This window comes from Acanthaster planci, linkage group LG08 (assembly GCF_054643075.1).
Source record: "Acanthaster planci isolate LZ-2023a linkage group LG08, COTS_SCS, whole genome shotgun sequence".
Lineage (NCBI taxonomy): Eukaryota > Metazoa > Echinodermata > Asteroidea > Valvatida > Acanthasteridae > Acanthaster > Acanthaster planci.
This window is the reverse complement of record NC_141784.1, coordinates 15175359-15194920: the sequence shown is the minus strand read 5'-3', so window position 1 is coordinate 15194920 and position 19562 is coordinate 15175359. Positions and strand designations below refer to the sequence as shown.

The 19562-nt window shown below is 40.8% G+C and overlaps 1 protein-coding gene across 2 annotated transcripts in view; it reads left to right on the top strand.

Annotated features, from left to right (window-relative positions):
- LOC110988718 (tropomodulin-2-like) overlaps positions 1 to 19562 on the top strand; it is a 154153-nt gene that overhangs the window by 49416 nt on the left and 85175 nt on the right. For both annotated transcript variants that reach the window (XM_022252499.2, XM_022252498.2), the window contains exon 4: positions 2394 to 2553. In XM_022252499.2, coding sequence (XP_022108191.1) covers positions 2394 to 2553 — 160 coding nt within the window. The remainder of the gene's footprint in view (positions 1 to 2393; positions 2554 to 19562) is intronic.

Here is a 19562-nt window from a genome sequence, read left to right as displayed (position 1 = left end):
CATTTTCTCTGACGTTCTTGCCTACTCCGTCCATGGCTAGTCTTGCCACAGTGGCTGCACGGGGTGGGTGTAGCATTTCTTGTGTCACTTGGTTTGCCATGCGGTCGGCCCTTCTCTTGGCATTTGTAAGAGCTTGTGGTGGCGGCAGTCACATTGGTACTGCTTCCTAAAAGGTGGCCAGCTGACCGTTTGCCACTCTCTTTGGCCTCAACGTACTTTAGTACCTCTTCAAGTGACACATCTTGTGTGGACTCACTGAGAATGTCCAGTCGTATCTCCTCATCTTCGAGCCCCCGGATGAAGGCATCTCAAATCATGAAGTCACTGTGGTCGACTTGGGTTTTGCATTTGCATTCAATCTTAAAAAACTGCACACCCCTGCCTGGTCGGAGGCAGGCAGAAAAAGCCCATACTGGCTCATCATGGTCCTGGTGCATCTGCTGCAATTGGACTCATGCAACCATGACATTTTCCTGGCGGACAGTAAGTGACTTGATGTTGGTCAGGATGGTTTGTTCATCGCTGGAAGCAAGGGCGCCAAAGGTCCATATGAGGTCTCTCCTAAGGGCATCATCACACCATTCTAGTAGCTTGAAGACTATGTCCGAGCCCGTGAGATGTGTGGTAGCCTTGTAGTCTGACCATCTGTGTTCGAAGTAAGCCCACTCTTTGCTTGTGCCAGCAGCCGCTCTCACAGGCCGCTTCACCTTCTCTGCCTTGACCGCACTTGAAGTGGGTGCTTGTGAGTTTGTTTCTGCATGCAATTGGAGACCCTGAACAATAGAGGACAATAAAGTCCCAGATTGACAACTGTGTACAAAACATATGGGTGGTCTTCAAAAAAGTTACAAACAAAAGAGGAACAATAGGGGGTCCCCAGTTGCAGGAAAATATACACTTGTGTGTGTGGGCGGGATCAGCTGGGTGGTCCTTTCATGAAGGTCGATGAGGCGGAGGAGGACCTCGAGGGGGGGGTGAACTGGGCCATGATGCAGTGCAGTCCGGTGCTGGGCAAGGTACATGTATGGCACTCATGGTTGTAGAGGAGAGAAAGAGTGCGCATCCAAGGCAAAAAGATGGAGGACAGCTTTGCTGTAGAATTGTACGTGTACGACCTGACAAAAGGCCTTGCTGCTCAAATGTCCGTGCCTCTTCTTGATGCTGTCATCATAAATGAGCTTGAAACTCTTTGCTGCAGTGTACTGGCATTTCTTTAATACTCTACTTCAAGCAATGATGACAGCATCTGATGGTTAATGTGAATAATGAAAATAATGGTTAACATGAATAATTATCTCAGTAGAATCAAACTAAATCACAGTTCTGTACTCGTGGGAAATTTGCATATATGTAGGGTCGGCAGGGGTAAGTATCACTAGGGGACCTGACCCACACTAATGTGGGGGAGGATTACACAGCACCAATTGTTGGCAGCCAAACCAATTTTCTGTGTGGGTCTCTCTTTTTGTTGAAGCCACTGTTGGCCTTCCAAGTGGATGCGTCGTTTTTGACACAAGCAGGAAATGACATTTTCTGGGACTTTCACTGTGCTTCCTTTTTTATTCTCAAGCTTTATGCCATACCGTCTCACAGCAGTGTCATTAAATCACACTTAACATGATGGGCGTTTATCAGTAATTCTGTAAAATTTCGCTGGACTGTAAATATTAGTTTTAAATCACATAATACTGCAAAATCATGTGTGGAGCCAAATGCGTCAATCGCAGTATACGTAGAATACTCTTTATGTTGCACTGTTCCAAAATGCATTGAATTAAACTCCCTAACACCTGGAAAGTCTACCTTGTTGTGCTTATTGCAATAAAAAGGTCTCATTGCATTGATCACAACAGTCTACTCCCTTTGATTTCAACGTACATGTAAATGGATCATCAAAATCTATACTTTGACTTGTTCGTTATCCTTAACACACGATAATGAAATCTGATGTTTAACACAGAATAATCATGTTAACTACATGTATAGCACAAGCTGCAATAAATTTCAAAATTGACTTGAACAAGTAATTTAGACTTTTTTTCAAAATAAATACATCAATATCAGTGAATAACTTACAGTTAATCTTCTCTTGCTTCACTCAGAGTCTCAGATGTATTGAGTGAAAGGAAAAAATTCCTCAACTACTAGTTCTGGCTTTCTTCACCTGAATCTATATGTAAATAACTCGGGTGGGGAGAAAATGACTTTAATACTTTGCTGTACAGACACGCACCAAAATAAAGACACCAAAATACTAGAAAGGAAAAGTTTAAAAAGAAAAAAAATTTGCTCATGACAGTGTCTTTCTGCACAAGAATTTGGCGAAAGTTGTTGCATTGTTACTTCAATAAATTGATTGTGTTGTCCTTTTTTTACATGTACTTGTATTGTAGAATGAGTCCTTACCTGCTTCTGAGAGGCAGAAAGACCAGACCAAAAAAACCCCAACAGGCCCTTTTGATCGACAGCACCTCATTGAGTTTTTAGAGAAGAAAGCTAAGGAAGAGAAAGACTGGGAGGACAAAGTTCCGTACAAAGCTGGAGAAAAAAGAGGTAAGAAGTCTCCAATATGTGTTTTCTTAAGGGGGTTTACCAGTAAGGCTTGACCATTCTTCCCGGGGGAAGTGCACTGGAGTCCACGAACTTTTTTTAACAAAAGAGCACTTGACAACAACTGTACGCGGCAAGAACGATGTATGTTAATCTGCAAACATGAATATTCCGTTCACTCCGCATTCAGAACGCCCTACCCAAATTTAGGTCAGGTCATTTAGGTTTCCTGTCAACAGGAAAATCCATGATTGAAACAGCTGATTCCATGACCTGTTTGTACTGGAGAGTCCAGCCAATCCACAATTGGAATGGCATGTTCATTTTAATCGTCGGCTATTATGCTAATCTGAGTTTGGAACTCCTGACATAAATGATTGGTTCAGGTTCAGTGATGAAAGTAGGCCCGTGCAACTAGTTGAATATACATGTACGTACCCGCAACTACACAGTGCCCGCCAGGCCCCGCAGAGTGTTCAGCGCCTCCCTAAATAATAATCTCCCTAAACTTCTCAATGGTATAGCCCACAGACATTGTTGTTCAGCCTTCATTCATTGTTTGAGCATGTGGGGCAATATGAATAAATTATCACAAACCGATGGATGGATTACTGGCCAATGATTGCAGCCGCAGTCTCGCGACGTCATTTTGGCACTGCCAAACTGGGCTGGTATCTGGCACACTTTCTAAGATTGGGGCTGCACAGTGCATGCAGTGTGGCCACGTGGTTGGGTTTCGGTGCCCGTCTGTCTCAAAGGGTATTCTGTCTGAACTTTTCAGGCCTGCCAGTGCAGTAAGTGATCGCATTCGACCACTACCTTGAGAAATTCTCATTTGTGTAAATGTGTTTCTTCACAGGTGTTTTGAGTTTAATCACGTTGAGGTTGATAGAATGGAGCAATAATTCTAAATTATACAAAATGAGATACAAAATACTGGAAGTCAGAATTTCACACAGAGAAAAATTGTTTCATTCATTGAAAAAGAAGCATGATGGTTAAGGCATTACTCATCAGACCCACCAAGCTAATTATTCTACAGACTCTTCACTAAGTGTGGTAAAAAATTCATGAAACAGAGAAACTTCCAAATTTTTTGTGAATGGGTAGCCTTTGTTTGCACTATCATTGGGGCAGTAAGGCTGTTCTACATTTACATGTTTCAGTCAGAAAGTTCAAAACTCCAAGATGCAAAATAACTAGCTCAAAAAATGGATCTGTGTGTAATTTGAAACATCCAGATTGTTTAGAATTACATGTAATATACGTGTACGATCCCATGAACTACAAATCCTTTACTGTCTTTTAACATGACAGAGAAGCCTTGGATACTTGCGGTTAGCAACTCTTACTACATTTTTGAACTTTAAGATTAATACTAGGAAAGGTTAAAGTTTGTTGAACTGAACTGCTGCCGGCCCAGTCGACCACAAGCCTGTCAGTGCAGACTGCCCGAAATACAGCAGGCGTACCCCTGATCATGATCGTGTAAATTGGTTTATCATTACATGCACTCACACATTGTACATGCACAGTGTGGTAGTGTGTGTAACTTAATCGGTACTCCATAACAATCACTACTTGCACGTAATTCTACAGTTACTAATCGGGCTGGCGAAATTAACCGATTAGTTGCAAATCCACGAGTAGTGAAACAAGTAGGAGGAACTAATCACGATCAATCGATTAGTCGAGATAATCGTGAAATAAATAAGTTTTGTTTGCCTATTGTAATAATTACCTACTGTGTATAAAAGTGATTTAAAAATATTTTATTTGCTGTAAGCTTTCACAAGTTTTATATAAAAAGAGGGTTTCATCCTTCCCCTTGAAGAAAATGGAAGAGTCGGAGTCATGTGAACATGACTGACCATCCAGGACGCACCTCATCCGTCACTGTGCATCGTGAATGTTTGTCAAGTCATTAGCATTCAAGTGATCTGCTCACATGCACAATACAGGCACAGATTTGCCCTGAAGGTTTTGTATATGTGACGTTATTTTACTGCACATTGCCTTCACGTGATGAAGAACAACTCAAAATTCATGATGTGAAGGTAGAATAATGGATCGTAATACAGGTTCCTTTAATCCAGGTTAACACTGAGAGGGCAAATGATGTTCAACATTTGCTAACTCTTAAATAATCAACATGAACGTAATTTTTTTTACGTAAGTTGGTGTCGAATTTATGCTGCCAATTTTCAAAACTGAACACCTGCTTCACAAAATTCGCAGCTATTAATGCTTCTTGAAGTCAAAACTGCATTTCAACATACAGTCGACTCTCCTTATTACGAAATCTGCATAGAAATGATCGCTCTATCAGAAATTTGTTGTAATTGGAACACAAGGCAATGGCTTCGGTGCATTGTTGTACATATGCACGTTTATGCACGTACATTTATGTGCATACATGTGAATGTGTGGTTGATATTATATCTAAAAGATCTCTCGGTTATAGTTAATCAAATATACTGTGATGTGTTTAGAATAATAAAATTCACTGTCGTATGACAACATGTTTAATGTGCCTGTGAGATTTTTAAAAAAGCAAATGCTCGTGAATGCATCTATCAAGGGATTTTTGAAAGGCTTTCAATCACCATGGATGACAGCTAAGCTAAATGGCATGCACATGTAGTTAGGCCTGTGTGTACATGTACAGTACATTGCATTTGAAAGTTAACGCTGCGAAAAGGGATGTGCTCACCATGGCGAGCCGTGCCTGCGTGGCGCAGTTGTTTTCTTGGATTACGATAAATAAACACTCATCAATGTCGGAGAATAAATGTCTAAAAGTTGTCTAGATGTTGAGTGATTAAATGGGAGTCCCCAAGTCATGAGGTAACTAAGCACGTAAAATGTGTGTATTACAACAAACTTAACTTGCTCGGCTGTGGCGACATGGGTTATTTGCCCACTTGACATGCAAACCCTTGCAATACCTGCACTCGCTCGATAACCTTCGTGTGCACACATAAATAGACCAACCTTCGAACGGGCGTTTGTGAGGGTTCATTGACCCGTGAAACGATGGCAACTTCCCAAGTACGAACCATTAATGCGGACGGAAAAATGACATTCAATGCGATACGTGCAACTTCGTAGTCGGGGCTGGTATGACAGATTCCTTTTTTAGTGTGACGTATTAGAGAATAGCTTTCGTTATAAACTATCGATATGTTTTGTTCTATGTTCCATTAATTATATAGGGCTTGAGTGTGCAGGTAATTAACCATTTGTATCATACAGTGTTGTAAGTGGTATTCATCGTAGTAGTTAGGTGAATATCCGTCGTGGTAATGAATTTTGTAAAAAAAAACAACAATGTTCATTGTAGTGACTAGGTTTAGTGCCTTCGTGTTTCGTAAAGGAGTTTACACATGTAATCCGAATGGTTTTCATTACATGTGAGTTTCTAGTTAAGAATGAACTTTGCTTAACTCGTACCTAAATGTACCCGTGCAAATAAATTCGTGACCCTATAGTCTCGTCCCCAGCGACAGATAATAGCGTGTTTATACACAATTGTCACGGCTTGAACTTTCGTGAATGACTCTGCATACCGTTATTTTAGTTGATTCAGATTGTGATTAACTTTTATATTATTCTATTACAGATACTGGGGTGGATGTTTGTACAAGAGATACCATGTACCTTCAACTGGATTTACAAATCAGTAAAATGTGTCTTAACCCCTTTTGAAATTATTGTCAACAAAACAAAGAAACAGAGGGAAAAAGAACAGTAGCTGGTTATGAAGACTCCCAAATCCAAAATGTTTTAAGAAAAGATAAAACAATCCCAGCATTTATGATTTAGTAACAATAACAACGATAATAAATTTAAAACATGCCGTATTGGCACCCATGACACCCATGTGTTAGGCCTAGTCTTAGATAGTTACCGGGCCATTGATTCAACCATTTTTTTGTTCCACAAAGTTTTCAAACACCAGAAAAGATCTGTGTCTCGCTAAAAGCTACAGAATGGTCAAACTGTACATAAAACGAGCAATTAGACATTGATCAATATAAATCATGTCATTACATGTACGTTGCTTTCCACGACCACCGTTTCCTGCCTGAAATTTTCAGGATATCCCTACAGAAGTTATGAGATTTTATATTCCACTTCCACCACACCCAGAACTAGCGGGTCTTCATTGTTTGCCTACCGTCCGGGCCGGACGGTGTCCCGAAACACAATGTGTGTACTAGACTCGTATGTGCAACGACGTCAGTGTGGGGGAACTGATTCGCAACCGGGCCGGCAGACCGGGCTTTCCACCGAGGTCACGCGTTGTGCATGAGTGATCCTCGTATGCACTTGTAGTTTATTGCACTCTATAGCACCCGTGTGTTCTCGTGAGCGCTCGCTAGCTCTCGTAAATGCTCACGGGTACCCGCAAGTGCTCATTACCGGCAGCAAATTTTACAAGCAGGAACGAGGGTTTAGCGGAAACTTCGAGCGGGTACGACTGCGAGGAGTACTTCAATTTAATCATTACTGTATGAACTAGCCATGAAGTGCCAGCGTTCCGAATTTCGCGACCCCACATTCCCTCTATAGACCGACAGGAGTCGGTCTGCAGAGGATCAAGTGGCATCTTGCTAAACTTTGTGATCCCGCGGCTAATCCCTGCTGGCAATACCATCTTTGGTTCAGTTCGGGGTTAGCCAGTGCCACGCTTCAAGGGCCTGAGCTATTGTGCATGCGATATCCGTATGCTCAGTTTCCCAACGTAACACCAAAACATTGCAGTCAACAATAGTGCAGAGTGGCGCTGCACTCGGGGTTGAGATTCCCTCGCTTGCTGGGCCTGGGCGCAACACTTCCGCGTCCTGGTCCCAAAGCATTTTGAACGGGTGATGCGGGTCAACAACAAGCTACCATGGGCAACACCCGACATCACAAATATACGCGCCGGAGCAGCCCCACGCCGCCATCACTGGCTACACCGGCCGCAACACCCCTGGTGCCATTTTCTTCAGACACCCTTTCAATCGGGGCACCGGTTCATGACAAAGACGCTGACGTTCCACGGGACAACACAACACTACCCCCGGTGCACTACCTGCGGAGACAATACCGGGCCTTGCGGGCTCATCACACCCGCAACCGTGACAACAGAGCCCACCGGCCTCATGCGCCGTCAGGGTTTTCGATCTTTGTACGTCACCCCGTCTTCCGGCTTCCTCCTGGGCCTGTCTGAGAAGACTGCTTCTACCCCTGCGTTTCACCAGCTCCATCCTGCTGTATCTTTACTGCAGCCTGGGCAGGCCTCCGATGCCTTAGCTCACTGGGCGTCGACCACTGGCTCTACAACCATTTCACCGGTACGCAAGAAACGCAAACATTCTTCGTCTTCTACAGGGCCTAAGCAGAAGAAGTTTCACTCCTCGCAGAAGGAGGACACATCAGCTGACATCATGTCAGCGTCCACATGCTCTCGGAGAAGCTCTCTTCTATAGCCAGCCATGTAGAGTCCATCTTTGCTCCTGCGGCGACTGCCCCACATCCGCACCCTTTGCCGGAACAACGTGATCCGAATCCACACCCGGATCCACATCCGGATCCGCATCGGGGTTTGCATCCACATCCAAACCTGTGTTCATCGGCGATCTGATCTTCATATGATGGTTTCGCCCCTTCGACTTATCCAGCTCAACTCTTCGCAGTTCAACTCTTCGCAGGGTCTTGGGAGAAAGTCACATCGGACAGCTGGGTGCTCGCAACCATTCGCTATGGATACACCCTCAAATTCACGAGCACCCCTCTGTCTGTACCTATTCTCCGTCTGACTCCAGTTCCTACCAACAAAAACAAACGACAGGCACTGGAGTCTGAGATAGACTCTCTCCTTCAGAAACGTCAAGCAAATCTCAAGCAAACAAAGGCTTCATCTCAATGTTCTTCCTCACTCCAAAGAAAGAACTCAAAAACATTTGAACCTCAAACCTCTAAACCGCTTTATCCGCCCGAAGAAATTCCACATGAGAATCTTTCGACGGTCACCCGATCTCTACAGGTTCCATTCTGGGCCTCTTCCATAGACTTGAAAGATGCCTACCTCCACATTCCGATTCACCCTCAAAGCTACGAATACCTATGCTTCTTGTACAACAGGGGCCTTTTCGAATTCACGGCTCTCCACTACGGCCTCTCCACTTCACCATGAGCGTTCGCAAAGATCGTCACCGCTCACCTTCGAAATCGAGACATCATGCTCTTCCATTACCTGGACAACTGGCTGATCGTCGGCAGATCATTCAACAAAGCAGAGGTTTCTACGTGCGACATCACAAATTGGCTGGGATTCATCATCAACCACAAGAAGTTAAATCATGCCCCAACTCAATACCTGACATATCTAGGGGCATCTATCGACCTTCATCAAGGCATAATCCTACCGATGATTGAACACATAGACAATCTTCTCGACTGCGTGAAAGTCTTTTCTACCGAGCAGTCTGCTCCGGCCCACGCCAGGCTCCGTCTCCTAGGCTTGATGGCCAGCATGGTGGACCTTATTCCCCTCTGCAAGCTGTACATGTGCCCACTGCAACTTCATCTCTTAGCGCTCTACAGGCCCAAATGGGACTCTAACAGTCTCCAGGTCCCCATATCAGACTTCATCCACCCCCATCTTCAGTGTTGGTTTAATAGTGAAGGAGCACCTTTCTTTCAGAGTTCCCTTCCCCAAGGTGAACCCGGAAATAACCATAACATCAGACGCTTCTCATCTTGGTTGGGGAGCCTCCCTACCACCGCTTCAAGCATCAGGAACATGGGACCTCCAGCTCCAAGGGAATCACATCAATATACTGGAACTTCAGGCCGTATTCATTGCACTGAAAGCTTTCCGCCCAAGCATTACAGGCAAACAAGTCCTCATCTGCTCAGACAACTCCACAGTGGTGTCATACATCAACTGCCAGGGAGGCACACCTCTTCCTGCCTATGCCTCCTGACGAGACAGATATTACTGTGGGCCTACGGTTATGGCATCCACATCCAGGCGACTCAAATTCCTGGTGTCAACAACGCCATAGCAGATGCTCTCTCTCGGGGATAGGTACATCCCACGGAGTTGACACTGCATGCCACTGTAGTTGAAGAGATCTTCATCGAAATAGAGAACCAAACAACGATCTTTTCGTCTCAGCAGAGAATGCCCAACTTCCAGTGTTCTGCACCAGGTTTTACCACCCGCAAGCCTGGGCAAAGAATGCTCTTCAAATCAATTGGGAAGGGATGTCGGTCTACGCCTTCCCTTCAATATCCCCAATGCCGCGTCCATTTCATCGCCCCCTTTTGGCCACGCCAGCCATTGTTCCCTCATTTGACAAGACTTCTCATCCAGGTACCGGTGATCCTTCCCGACAGACTGGATCTGCTACATCAGCCGAAGTCAGGCATGTTTCACCCTTATCCGACGTCACTACACCTGACCTGTTGACTATTGTCAAACAGTCTTTCAGATCAGCAGGACTTCGTGATGAAGCTGCTGAAAAGGCCTCGAAGAGTCAACGCCAATCTACACGTGACGTATATGACTCCAGATTACGACATTTTACTTCATGGTGTTCAGAGCGACGTTTGTTTCCAACCGAAGTTTCTATGACCTCCGTAGCTGACTTCTTCATGCACCTGTTCAAATCAGATTTCCAGGTTTCAACTACCCGTAACTACCAGTCAGCCATTGCGGCGATACACGATGGCTTTCCAGATAGTTTGACTGTTTCCGACAATACTGCTCTTAAACATCTGTTCCGGTTAACTTATCGGTGAAACTGGCATTCCTGCTGGCAGTTACTACCTCACAGTGCGGCAGTGAACTGAAGGCATTGGCATCTCAGATGGCCACATCTGATGGGAACCCCATGTTGTTCATCTCATCTCAACGCAAGGTTTCTCACCAAGAACCAATCAGTTTCCTTACATCCTCCCGACATTTTTGTACCAGATATTACCAAACACACTGGGACTCCCGATGACAAACATGGTGCCCAGTGCAGACTCTTAAATGGTACCTAGCCAAAACCAAAAAACTCAGACGTACAACTTCGCAGCTTTTCTTCACCACAATGAAACCTCACCGAGCTGCGACCAGAGATACTATAGCCAGATGGGCAGTTTCAGCCATCAAGTTTGCTAACCCAGATTAGCCAAACTCTGTGGACAGTGAAACACAACACCTTATCAGGCTCATGATATCCAAGCAGTTCCCACATCTTGGGTCTACTTCAGGGGCGTACCAATGGAGGAAATATGTAAGGCAGCATGCTGGAAGACCCCATCTACCTTCACCACATGCTACCTCACTGATATTCTACAAAAGGACTCTGCACATGGCGGAGCGGTCCGAACATTGGCCAAATCAATACAGAAGGGTTCCTTATCGAAGCAGCCCACCACTAGAACAACATATGAACTCCATTATTTGGTGAGTCCACAATAAATTTGGACAATTTCTTATTCCTCTGACCTTCTCATTATGTAGTGCGTCCTTGCCGCACCCCCCTCCAAGGGCTCGGTGCTACTCTGCATATTTAGCGACTGTTTTGGGTAGGTTAAGCAGAAGATTCCTCCCCCACAGAAATGTGGGTGAGGTCTGCTATTGAATACCTACCCCCAAACAGTCGGCTCCCTCCCACCTTTCCCGACTTTTGGCTCGGATGCTTTTAATACCGGAAAGGAAGGACGAACATGGCGGCCATTCTGCTATGCGTCATGGGACATTAGGGCGCACTACGGTTGATCAGAAGATTTAGCAAATTGAATCAGACGCAAAGGAATGTGCATATTTAGCAACTGTTTGGGGTAGGTATTCAATAGCAGACCTCACCCACATTTCTGTGGGGGGGGGGAATTCCTGGGAAAAAGGTTGCCTTGAAAAGTCATGCAAATCAAGACCGTGTAAGGGTTGTTTCTGATTGGCTGCTTTTGAAATGATGACAGAGTGATGATAACTTACATACTCTATGCTTGTCAGTTAACAGTGGTGGATATGGCAGTCTTCTAGTCTGTAGTACTAAATAATTCTTCTTTGGAAATCGGCATTCATTGTCTTAGAAATTGTCATCTTAAAGTCCTTGAAAGTCTTGGAATTTGGTTTTCAGATTTCTCTGGGTAGCCTGTATTGGAGAAGCATGCAGCACCCAGCACCAGCTATCAATTAATGTGGTGCTTGATTTTCTCTGCAAGTTGAAAATTGGAAAAAGTGCTGTTCCTGCAGAATAGTGTATTAGGAAAGCATTCAGGAAGATTCCTGGCAAACAGTGGCAAAGGAACTAGGCTCAATCACTCTAGTTTTTCAAAATTTGTTATTTGGCTTGTTACTAGTTAGCAAAAACACCGCATTATTTTATTACTTTATTGAGATACATGTAGTGTGTCTACTTCACTTCTCCTTATTTAAATGTGACAAAGTTTCGATCACTGTTCTACCAGATTGTTAAGAGACAAGGTACATTAGTTACAGAGCTGTTTCGGTATTTCAGTATGATGTCTTCTGAAATAAATGTTCATACTAGTTTTAATTCAATTGGACTTGTACAATATAGGTAAAGGTTTTTTGAACAGTCCTACATTTGACAGTCAATCCACCCGATAGGATATGTATTTGAGAAGATGTGGTGCTTTAAGGAGTGCACCTTGAATGTCACATGGCTTCACACTTGACCACTTCATTATCATATCAGGTCAATTACAGACTTGTACAATATAGGTATAGGTTTTTTGAACTACAATTCACCGTTAATCCACCCAATAGGATATGTATTCGAGAAGATATAGCACTTTAAGGAGTGCACCTTTAATGTTACATGATTTGATACATGTACCTGATTTCATCACCACATCAGGTCAAATAGAGTGTTGAACAATCCTTTTCCAGATATTTGCATGGCATCAACCAAATCTGACATACATAAGATGTAGCATTTTAAGGAGTGTACCCTGAATGTTACGTGACTTCACACTTGACCACTTCATTATCATATAAGGTCTATTACAGTATGAAACATATCCTTCTGGGTATATTTGCAGGCTTTGACCCGATCCAATATGTTTGTCATGTCACGTGACTCTTGATGATGTGTTCTTGTCGTCAATATTTAGAGTAAATGTTTGCACTTCTAACTTTGCTGAAAATAACTTTGAAGAGGCAACATGCTTGAGTGCCCAAAGGGGTACCTTGATACTGTGTACAAAGTCAGTGGGAAAAAGTGAATATTCGAAAGTAAATTATAAATCAGCAGATGACATTATCATTACGTGTTAGTTTGGAATGATCTACAAGGCAGGGTAGTTGCTTAGGGTAGAGACATGTGTAAAAAACCTATTTAGAAAACAAACTTGGCCCTTTAAATTCATGCAACATGATTTGTGTCATGAAAGCTTTTTGTGAAATGTTACTTGTTATCTTGACTTTTGAAAATATATATAATCAAATGAAACAGAAATCTTTTCCTGATTTCGCCCTCATTGTCACAGTAATCCTTGTGCGGAGTTCAGTAATTATGATAGATAATTATGAAACAGAAAAGCGTTTGCCAAACCTAATGTCACACTCTGTTTTAATTCCCCTACTCAGCAAGTGCGAGCTTTGTTTTGCCGTGAATTATTATTATTGTCCATGATCTTCTTGCCTTTGGAAATACCGACTAGTTTACACTGATTGTTGTTCCTTTTGTAGTCTGGAGACGTTTTATGTCCTCTGAATGTAGGGACCGGTAGCAGATATACATGTAAAATATCAGAGGAAATTTGGCGGTTTAATATGTTATTGAGGAGCTGCCGCGTGACAAATCTTGGGCCAGATTTTTTCTATTTTATTGTGGCTTGGTAATATCTGGTCATGTAGCAAGACTAGATCCATATTTAGAATTTAAGGTCACGCATGTAACTAACGTTTTGCATAGACCAGTCACTAATAAATTATGATTTCTTGTGCACCTGCGCTAAAACAGAAAGTGGAGGCAAACTTATTAAAAGCTTTTGTTCGTTTTTCTGAACTGAATTTGTTTGCCTTGACAAAGGTACCCAGTTACCGAAAGCTCGGCAATTACATAATTCAGAGCATTGATTACATATAATATTTTGACAGTACACTTTTTTTATTCCCTGTCTTTATTCTATTGTTATAGTTTGCACGAGAAACATTTCCAAAATAACCTCTTGTGATGTGTTATATTTTGCTTAATTTTTTAATCTTCGTTCTGTTCTGTACTTCCCCGTCCCTCAGTAACCCCTTTAAAATGCACTGTCACCATGGATATACAGTTGCCTGGCAACGCCTTGTCGGTAGGCAGTTTGTAGGCCCGCTTAATTACCCTTCCCATACCTGTACTCGAAGCCCCTTGGTAATCAGTTGCAGTTAAATGTATTTTCCGTTGACACCAGTATGCAAACTACACCCTTATTTACATAACCATAAATATGCATTGTTACTCTAAAAAATGTAATTGTTTGATAATATCTAACGTAACAATGATTAATTGCACATTTCAGATTTTTTGTGTACAAAATTTAAGTAAGAGAATGCAGGACCACTATCGATGACATCTGTTGCTTTATCCTGGACATTTTGGCGCAAGAAATGAATTTCATTTTTTGAGCTGTGACTAGGAAGTGTAATGCATGATATAGACTCCGAAATCACTCCCGTGTACACTAGCTGATACCATAAGATCTGTAAGTTAAAGACCTGGTGTTGTCAATGACTTCAACACCTGTCGTGTTTGGAGTTCACAACTTAATACATCCCCACGCAGATTAGGTATCAGCCATATCTTTTATGCAAACAAAGAGTAGAATCCATGCAAAATTAATAACATTTGACATTTCCATAATGTTGTTATGGAAAAGGCAATATATCGGTATTGGAAAAAATACCATGTCGACGGTGACTACATCAGTATATGATTTGAATAATATTCTACCCAATCCAATTTAATGGAATATTCAAAGTTTAATAATAAATCACTTGATGATGTCATCATGACTTAACTATTTACGTATTATTTCGATTTATGGGGAATACTTAGTGTAAATATGATGACAATCAAATATTGCTAAGTTATCAAAATAGTGCCTGGAATACGTGTTCAAAATCAATGGGCTGTAATAAATATTGAAAAATCAATAATAAATCTTTTGATGATGTCATCATGATGTAAACATTTACGTATTATTTTCACTTTATGGTGAGTGCTTGATGTAAGTTTGATAACTATCTAATATTGCTTAGTTACCAAAATAGTGCCTCGAAAACATGTACAAAGTCAATGGGCTGAAATAAATATTGAAAAATCAATAATAAATCACTTCATGATTATGAGGTCTTTGTTCTATGCGCATCTTTGAACTAAGGTCCTTCAGTGGTGTAAGTTTGATGAAGATCAAAAGTTGCAAGTACCAAAGTCGATGGCAGAAGAAACATGCACAAAACACATAGGCTTTTGGTCAGAGGGCTTTTTCGCATTGTTTTGCAATTTTTAACAATTTGTGTATACTGGAAAAGCAAAGGCAAAAAATTAGTCAGTGAATGTAATTTAAAACGAATGTTCAACAGAGAATGTTTTATCAGTGTGACTTTGGTTTATGTGATATAGTGATGATGTTCATGTGACTGATCATATGATGATGTCATCTGCAAATCGTGTGAGTTTTTGACTTAAACATTTGCATTTATAGGTACAATAGATAAAAAGTTTCAACTGAGTCTGACATGTAGTTGAGAAGATATAGTGATTTTAATAATAAGGGAATAAAAGTGTAGTGGAGCGTGTATAAGATACATGCAAGGTTTCAAAGCAATTGGGACTCTGTTTAGGAAATATAATACTTTAAAGAGTGCCCCTTCAATGTCACGTGCCTGTCACGTGATGACATTGTCAACACATCATGCCAGTTTTCATCTCAAACACATCCCTTTTGTGGATACATGCAAGGTTTCAACTCGATCGCACACGTAGTATATTAATGTAGCCGTTTCAAATCTGTGTACAAAAAGCTGTGGGAAAAAATAAAGATTGAAAAGTCTGCTAGCTGAAGATATTGCAACTTGAAATCTATGTGCAAAGTCTATGAGGAAAATTAAAGATTTAAAAATGCATTACAAATCATATGATGATGTCATGATGACATCATCAATTTGGAAAATACTTTGCATGTGGGTCTCCATTGAGTGTAAGTTTGATAATGATTGAAGATTGTTAAGTGACCAAAACTGTGCCTCAAAAACGTGTACAACGTGAATGGGCTGAAAAAAATATTGAAAATCAATAAAAAATCACTTAATGACGTTGTCATGACGTCCTTTACTTACAATAATTTTTGTATCATGGTCTTTGTTCGCTGTCACTTTGATAACCATCAAACATCGGAAAGGTTTTAAAATTGTACCTTGAAAACGTGTACAAAGTCTTGGGCAAAAAATCTCATTTGCGGAAACTCTGCTCGGTGAAGTTCATGTAACGTGATTTGCACTTAAACTGAACAATTTTAATAAAATATTACTTCATATTCCGACTCTTAAGCATATTTCAAATAAAATAACATAAAGTATCCGATTTCTCTTTCGGTTTTATAGTAATCTTGCGGCAAAGCTAAAGACTACTTGTTCACTTGTGTTAAGTAGAAAAACGAATTTAAAATAAGGCAACGACGTCATCGTGACGTCATACATTAGCTATAAATCTTGCATCAGGTTCTTTGTTGGCTATTATTTTTCCATTGATCAAACATTGGAAAGTTACCAAATTTGTCGCTCAAAACGTGTACAAAGTCAATGGGTTATAAACTCGTTTGCAGAAACACTGCTCCTTTAAGTTCATGTCACGTGATTTGTGCTTAAACTGAACAATTTTTATGAAATATTACTTCATATTCGGACTCTTAGGCATATTTCAAATAAAATGATGGAGTGTAAAGTACCCGATTTCTCCTTCATTCTTATAGTAATCTTGCGCCAAAGTTTCAAAGCAATTGGGATTCTGTTTAGGAAATATAATGCTTTAAAGAGCGCCCCTTCATGTGCCTGTCACGTGATGACATTGTCAACGCATGATGCCGGTTTTCATCTCAAACACATCCCTTTGTGAATACATGCAAGGTTTCAACCTGATCGGACACGTAGTTTAGTTAAGGTAGCTGTTTCAAATCTGTGTACAAAAAGCCATGGGAAAAATAAAGATTGAAAATTTCAAAATAATTTACATGATGACTTCATCATGACGTCACTACTTTGGTAGAATATTTGCCTGATCATCTGTGCTTGGTGTAACTTTTAGACCGATTCAAGTCTGCTAGCTGAAGATATTGCAACTAGCTGTTTCAAATCTGTGTACAAAAAGCCATGGGAAAAATAAAGATTGAAAATTTCAAAATAATTTACATGATGACTTCATCATGACGTCACTACTTTGGTAGAATATTTGCCTGATCATCTGTGCTTGGTGTAACTTTTAGACCGATTCAAGTCTGCTAGCTGAAGATATTGCAACTTGAAATCTATGTACAAAGTCTATGAGGAAAATTAAAGATTTAAAAATGCATAACAAATCATATGATCACGTCATGATGACGTCATCAATTTGGAAAATATGTTGCATGTGGGTTGTCATTGGGTGTAAGTGTGATAATGATTGAAGATTGTTAAGTGACCAAAACTGTGCCTCAAAACGTGTACAAAGTGAATGGGCCGGAAAAAATATTGAAAAATCAATAAAAAATCATTTGATGACGTCATGCTTCTATGCACATCTATGTATAAGGGTCCTTCATTGGTGTAAGTTTAATGACATTCGAAAGTTGTTTAGGCACTAAAGTGGTGGCCAGAAAAACATGTGCACAAATTAAATGGCCTTTTGGGTAGAAGAAGAGGAAGAAGAAGAAGAAGAAGAAGAAAAAGAAAAAAAAATCAGAACAAAAAGAATGCCTTTTTCGCAAAGTTGCGAAAAAGCCAAAAAAAAAAGAACAAACAGAATGCATTTTTCGCAAAATTATGAAAAAGCCAACTAGAGGAATTACGTCTGTCTCAAGGACAGAACACAGGGCTTTTCACTTTTTTGTGGTTGTGAAGAAAAGTGCTTTGTTTGCATAGCACAAAATGTTTGAGATTGTTCATATTCATGCATTTACATATATAAATTTAATCAAAAAGATGTGCTTCAAGAGATCAGTTTTAATGTAACATGACTTGTCCCTTGATGAAGTCACCATCACGTGAGGCCAATATGCACCTGTCAATATTCCTCTATTTAAAAGCACTCCCTTTTCAAGATATCTGCAAGATTTGAACCCGATCGAACATCCACTTTGGGAGATACAGGGCCTTAAACAGTGCACCTTTAATGTCACGTGACTTGTCTTCTGATGACGTCATCATCAGATAAGGTCAATATTCCTCTAAAGCACTCCCTGAGATTGGAATCTCAGATACAAACACGTTTCCCTTGCTTACTTTAATGAATAACGGGCAACGAATGATTCAGTGAATGATTATTTCAAATGCGAAGGCTTCATTCAATCCACTCCGTACTTTTGTGCCTCATTCCTGTCGAAAATAAGGACGAACGTAGGGAAATTATCAGTCAGGTAATACAAAACGTGAAATTGCATCGAGTGAGGGCGCACTTCAGTTTTTCTTGTGAGGGATTTGATTGCCGGAATGAGAATTTGCTACAGTAAGGTGTATGGATTAGCAAAATTGGCCCTATAAAAATCATCTTAACACCAGAGGATTTGGGACTGTTAGGGCTGTCGAAATACACAAACTAAAACTCGTCGAATTCAAAGACGGGAAGAAAAATAATGCAACATCAATTTCACACAATTCTTTCAAAAATACATCTTATTTCCTATTGAAAGTAACTGGACAAATGATTACTTTTAACAGATATCTATTTAACAGATACCAATGAAACTGGTCTTGAAGTTGAAGGATTATGAGAGTTAAAGAATGTTAAAAGTTTCCTTACTATTTATAAATGAAAAGAAATCTGCATTTGTACTTTGGGGCATTTCACTACTGGTGAAGTTTTTTATGCCATACATACTTAGGAAGACTTGGGAAAACGTGTAAATTTCAGGAACTTGTGACTGCTGAAAACTTTGCATACTGCTTGCAAAACCTGTTCTAAGTGTTCACAATTTCTGCAGAAATCTTGAAAAATTATGCCTGGGACATGTACACATGCATCTATATATCTCATGTCCTATTGGTTGCATTTTGTTTAGATATCATGATATTTTAATGAAGTCATCCTGTAGAACAGTGTCAGTATGAATTGCATTTCCATCAATCACACCAATAATTCCAAAGAAGACCTCTGTGTATGATGCTGGTAAACGTTCCTCTTTGTCATCTAAATAAGGGAGACATTAATTCAGTGTGTGTCAGTTATATGTTAAAGAATGGAAAAAAAGTGTAAGAACTTTCAGCACTTTTGTTATCACTTTGCTACATATGAGTAGGAATGTTACAGTGGGAGACTGGACATGTGGATGTTGAACACTGAGTGATTTACATTAGTACATGCATGAATCCCCCGTCTTTGCTTCATGACTGTATTCATCAAACTGGCCATCTCTTGTGTGTCAATATCCAAGGGCAGGCTTTCTCACCTCTAAGTTACCTTGTTACTTTCTTTGCTTGGTTGTCCAACAGCTTCCTTCATCTTGGGTAGCTGTGCTTCTGATACACACCACAAAGTGACATTGCATTCCAATTCCTAAAACCAACATCATAGAGAACAAATTTATCTCTTCTCACTTCAGCAGTGTGAAGGATACCTATATCGAAAAGCAAATAATTTCCTGGCGGTTGCAATTTTTCTGATAATCTTGTTAGGAGTACTTTGATGAAGACTGTATTCATGTCTGTGCTGATTACAATCTGCATCATTGTAAAAAGGAAAACATTTATTACAGGTACACGTGTTGATGCATGGAAAAACTGATGTCAAAACTTAAACACAAATACAAATCACTGGCATAGA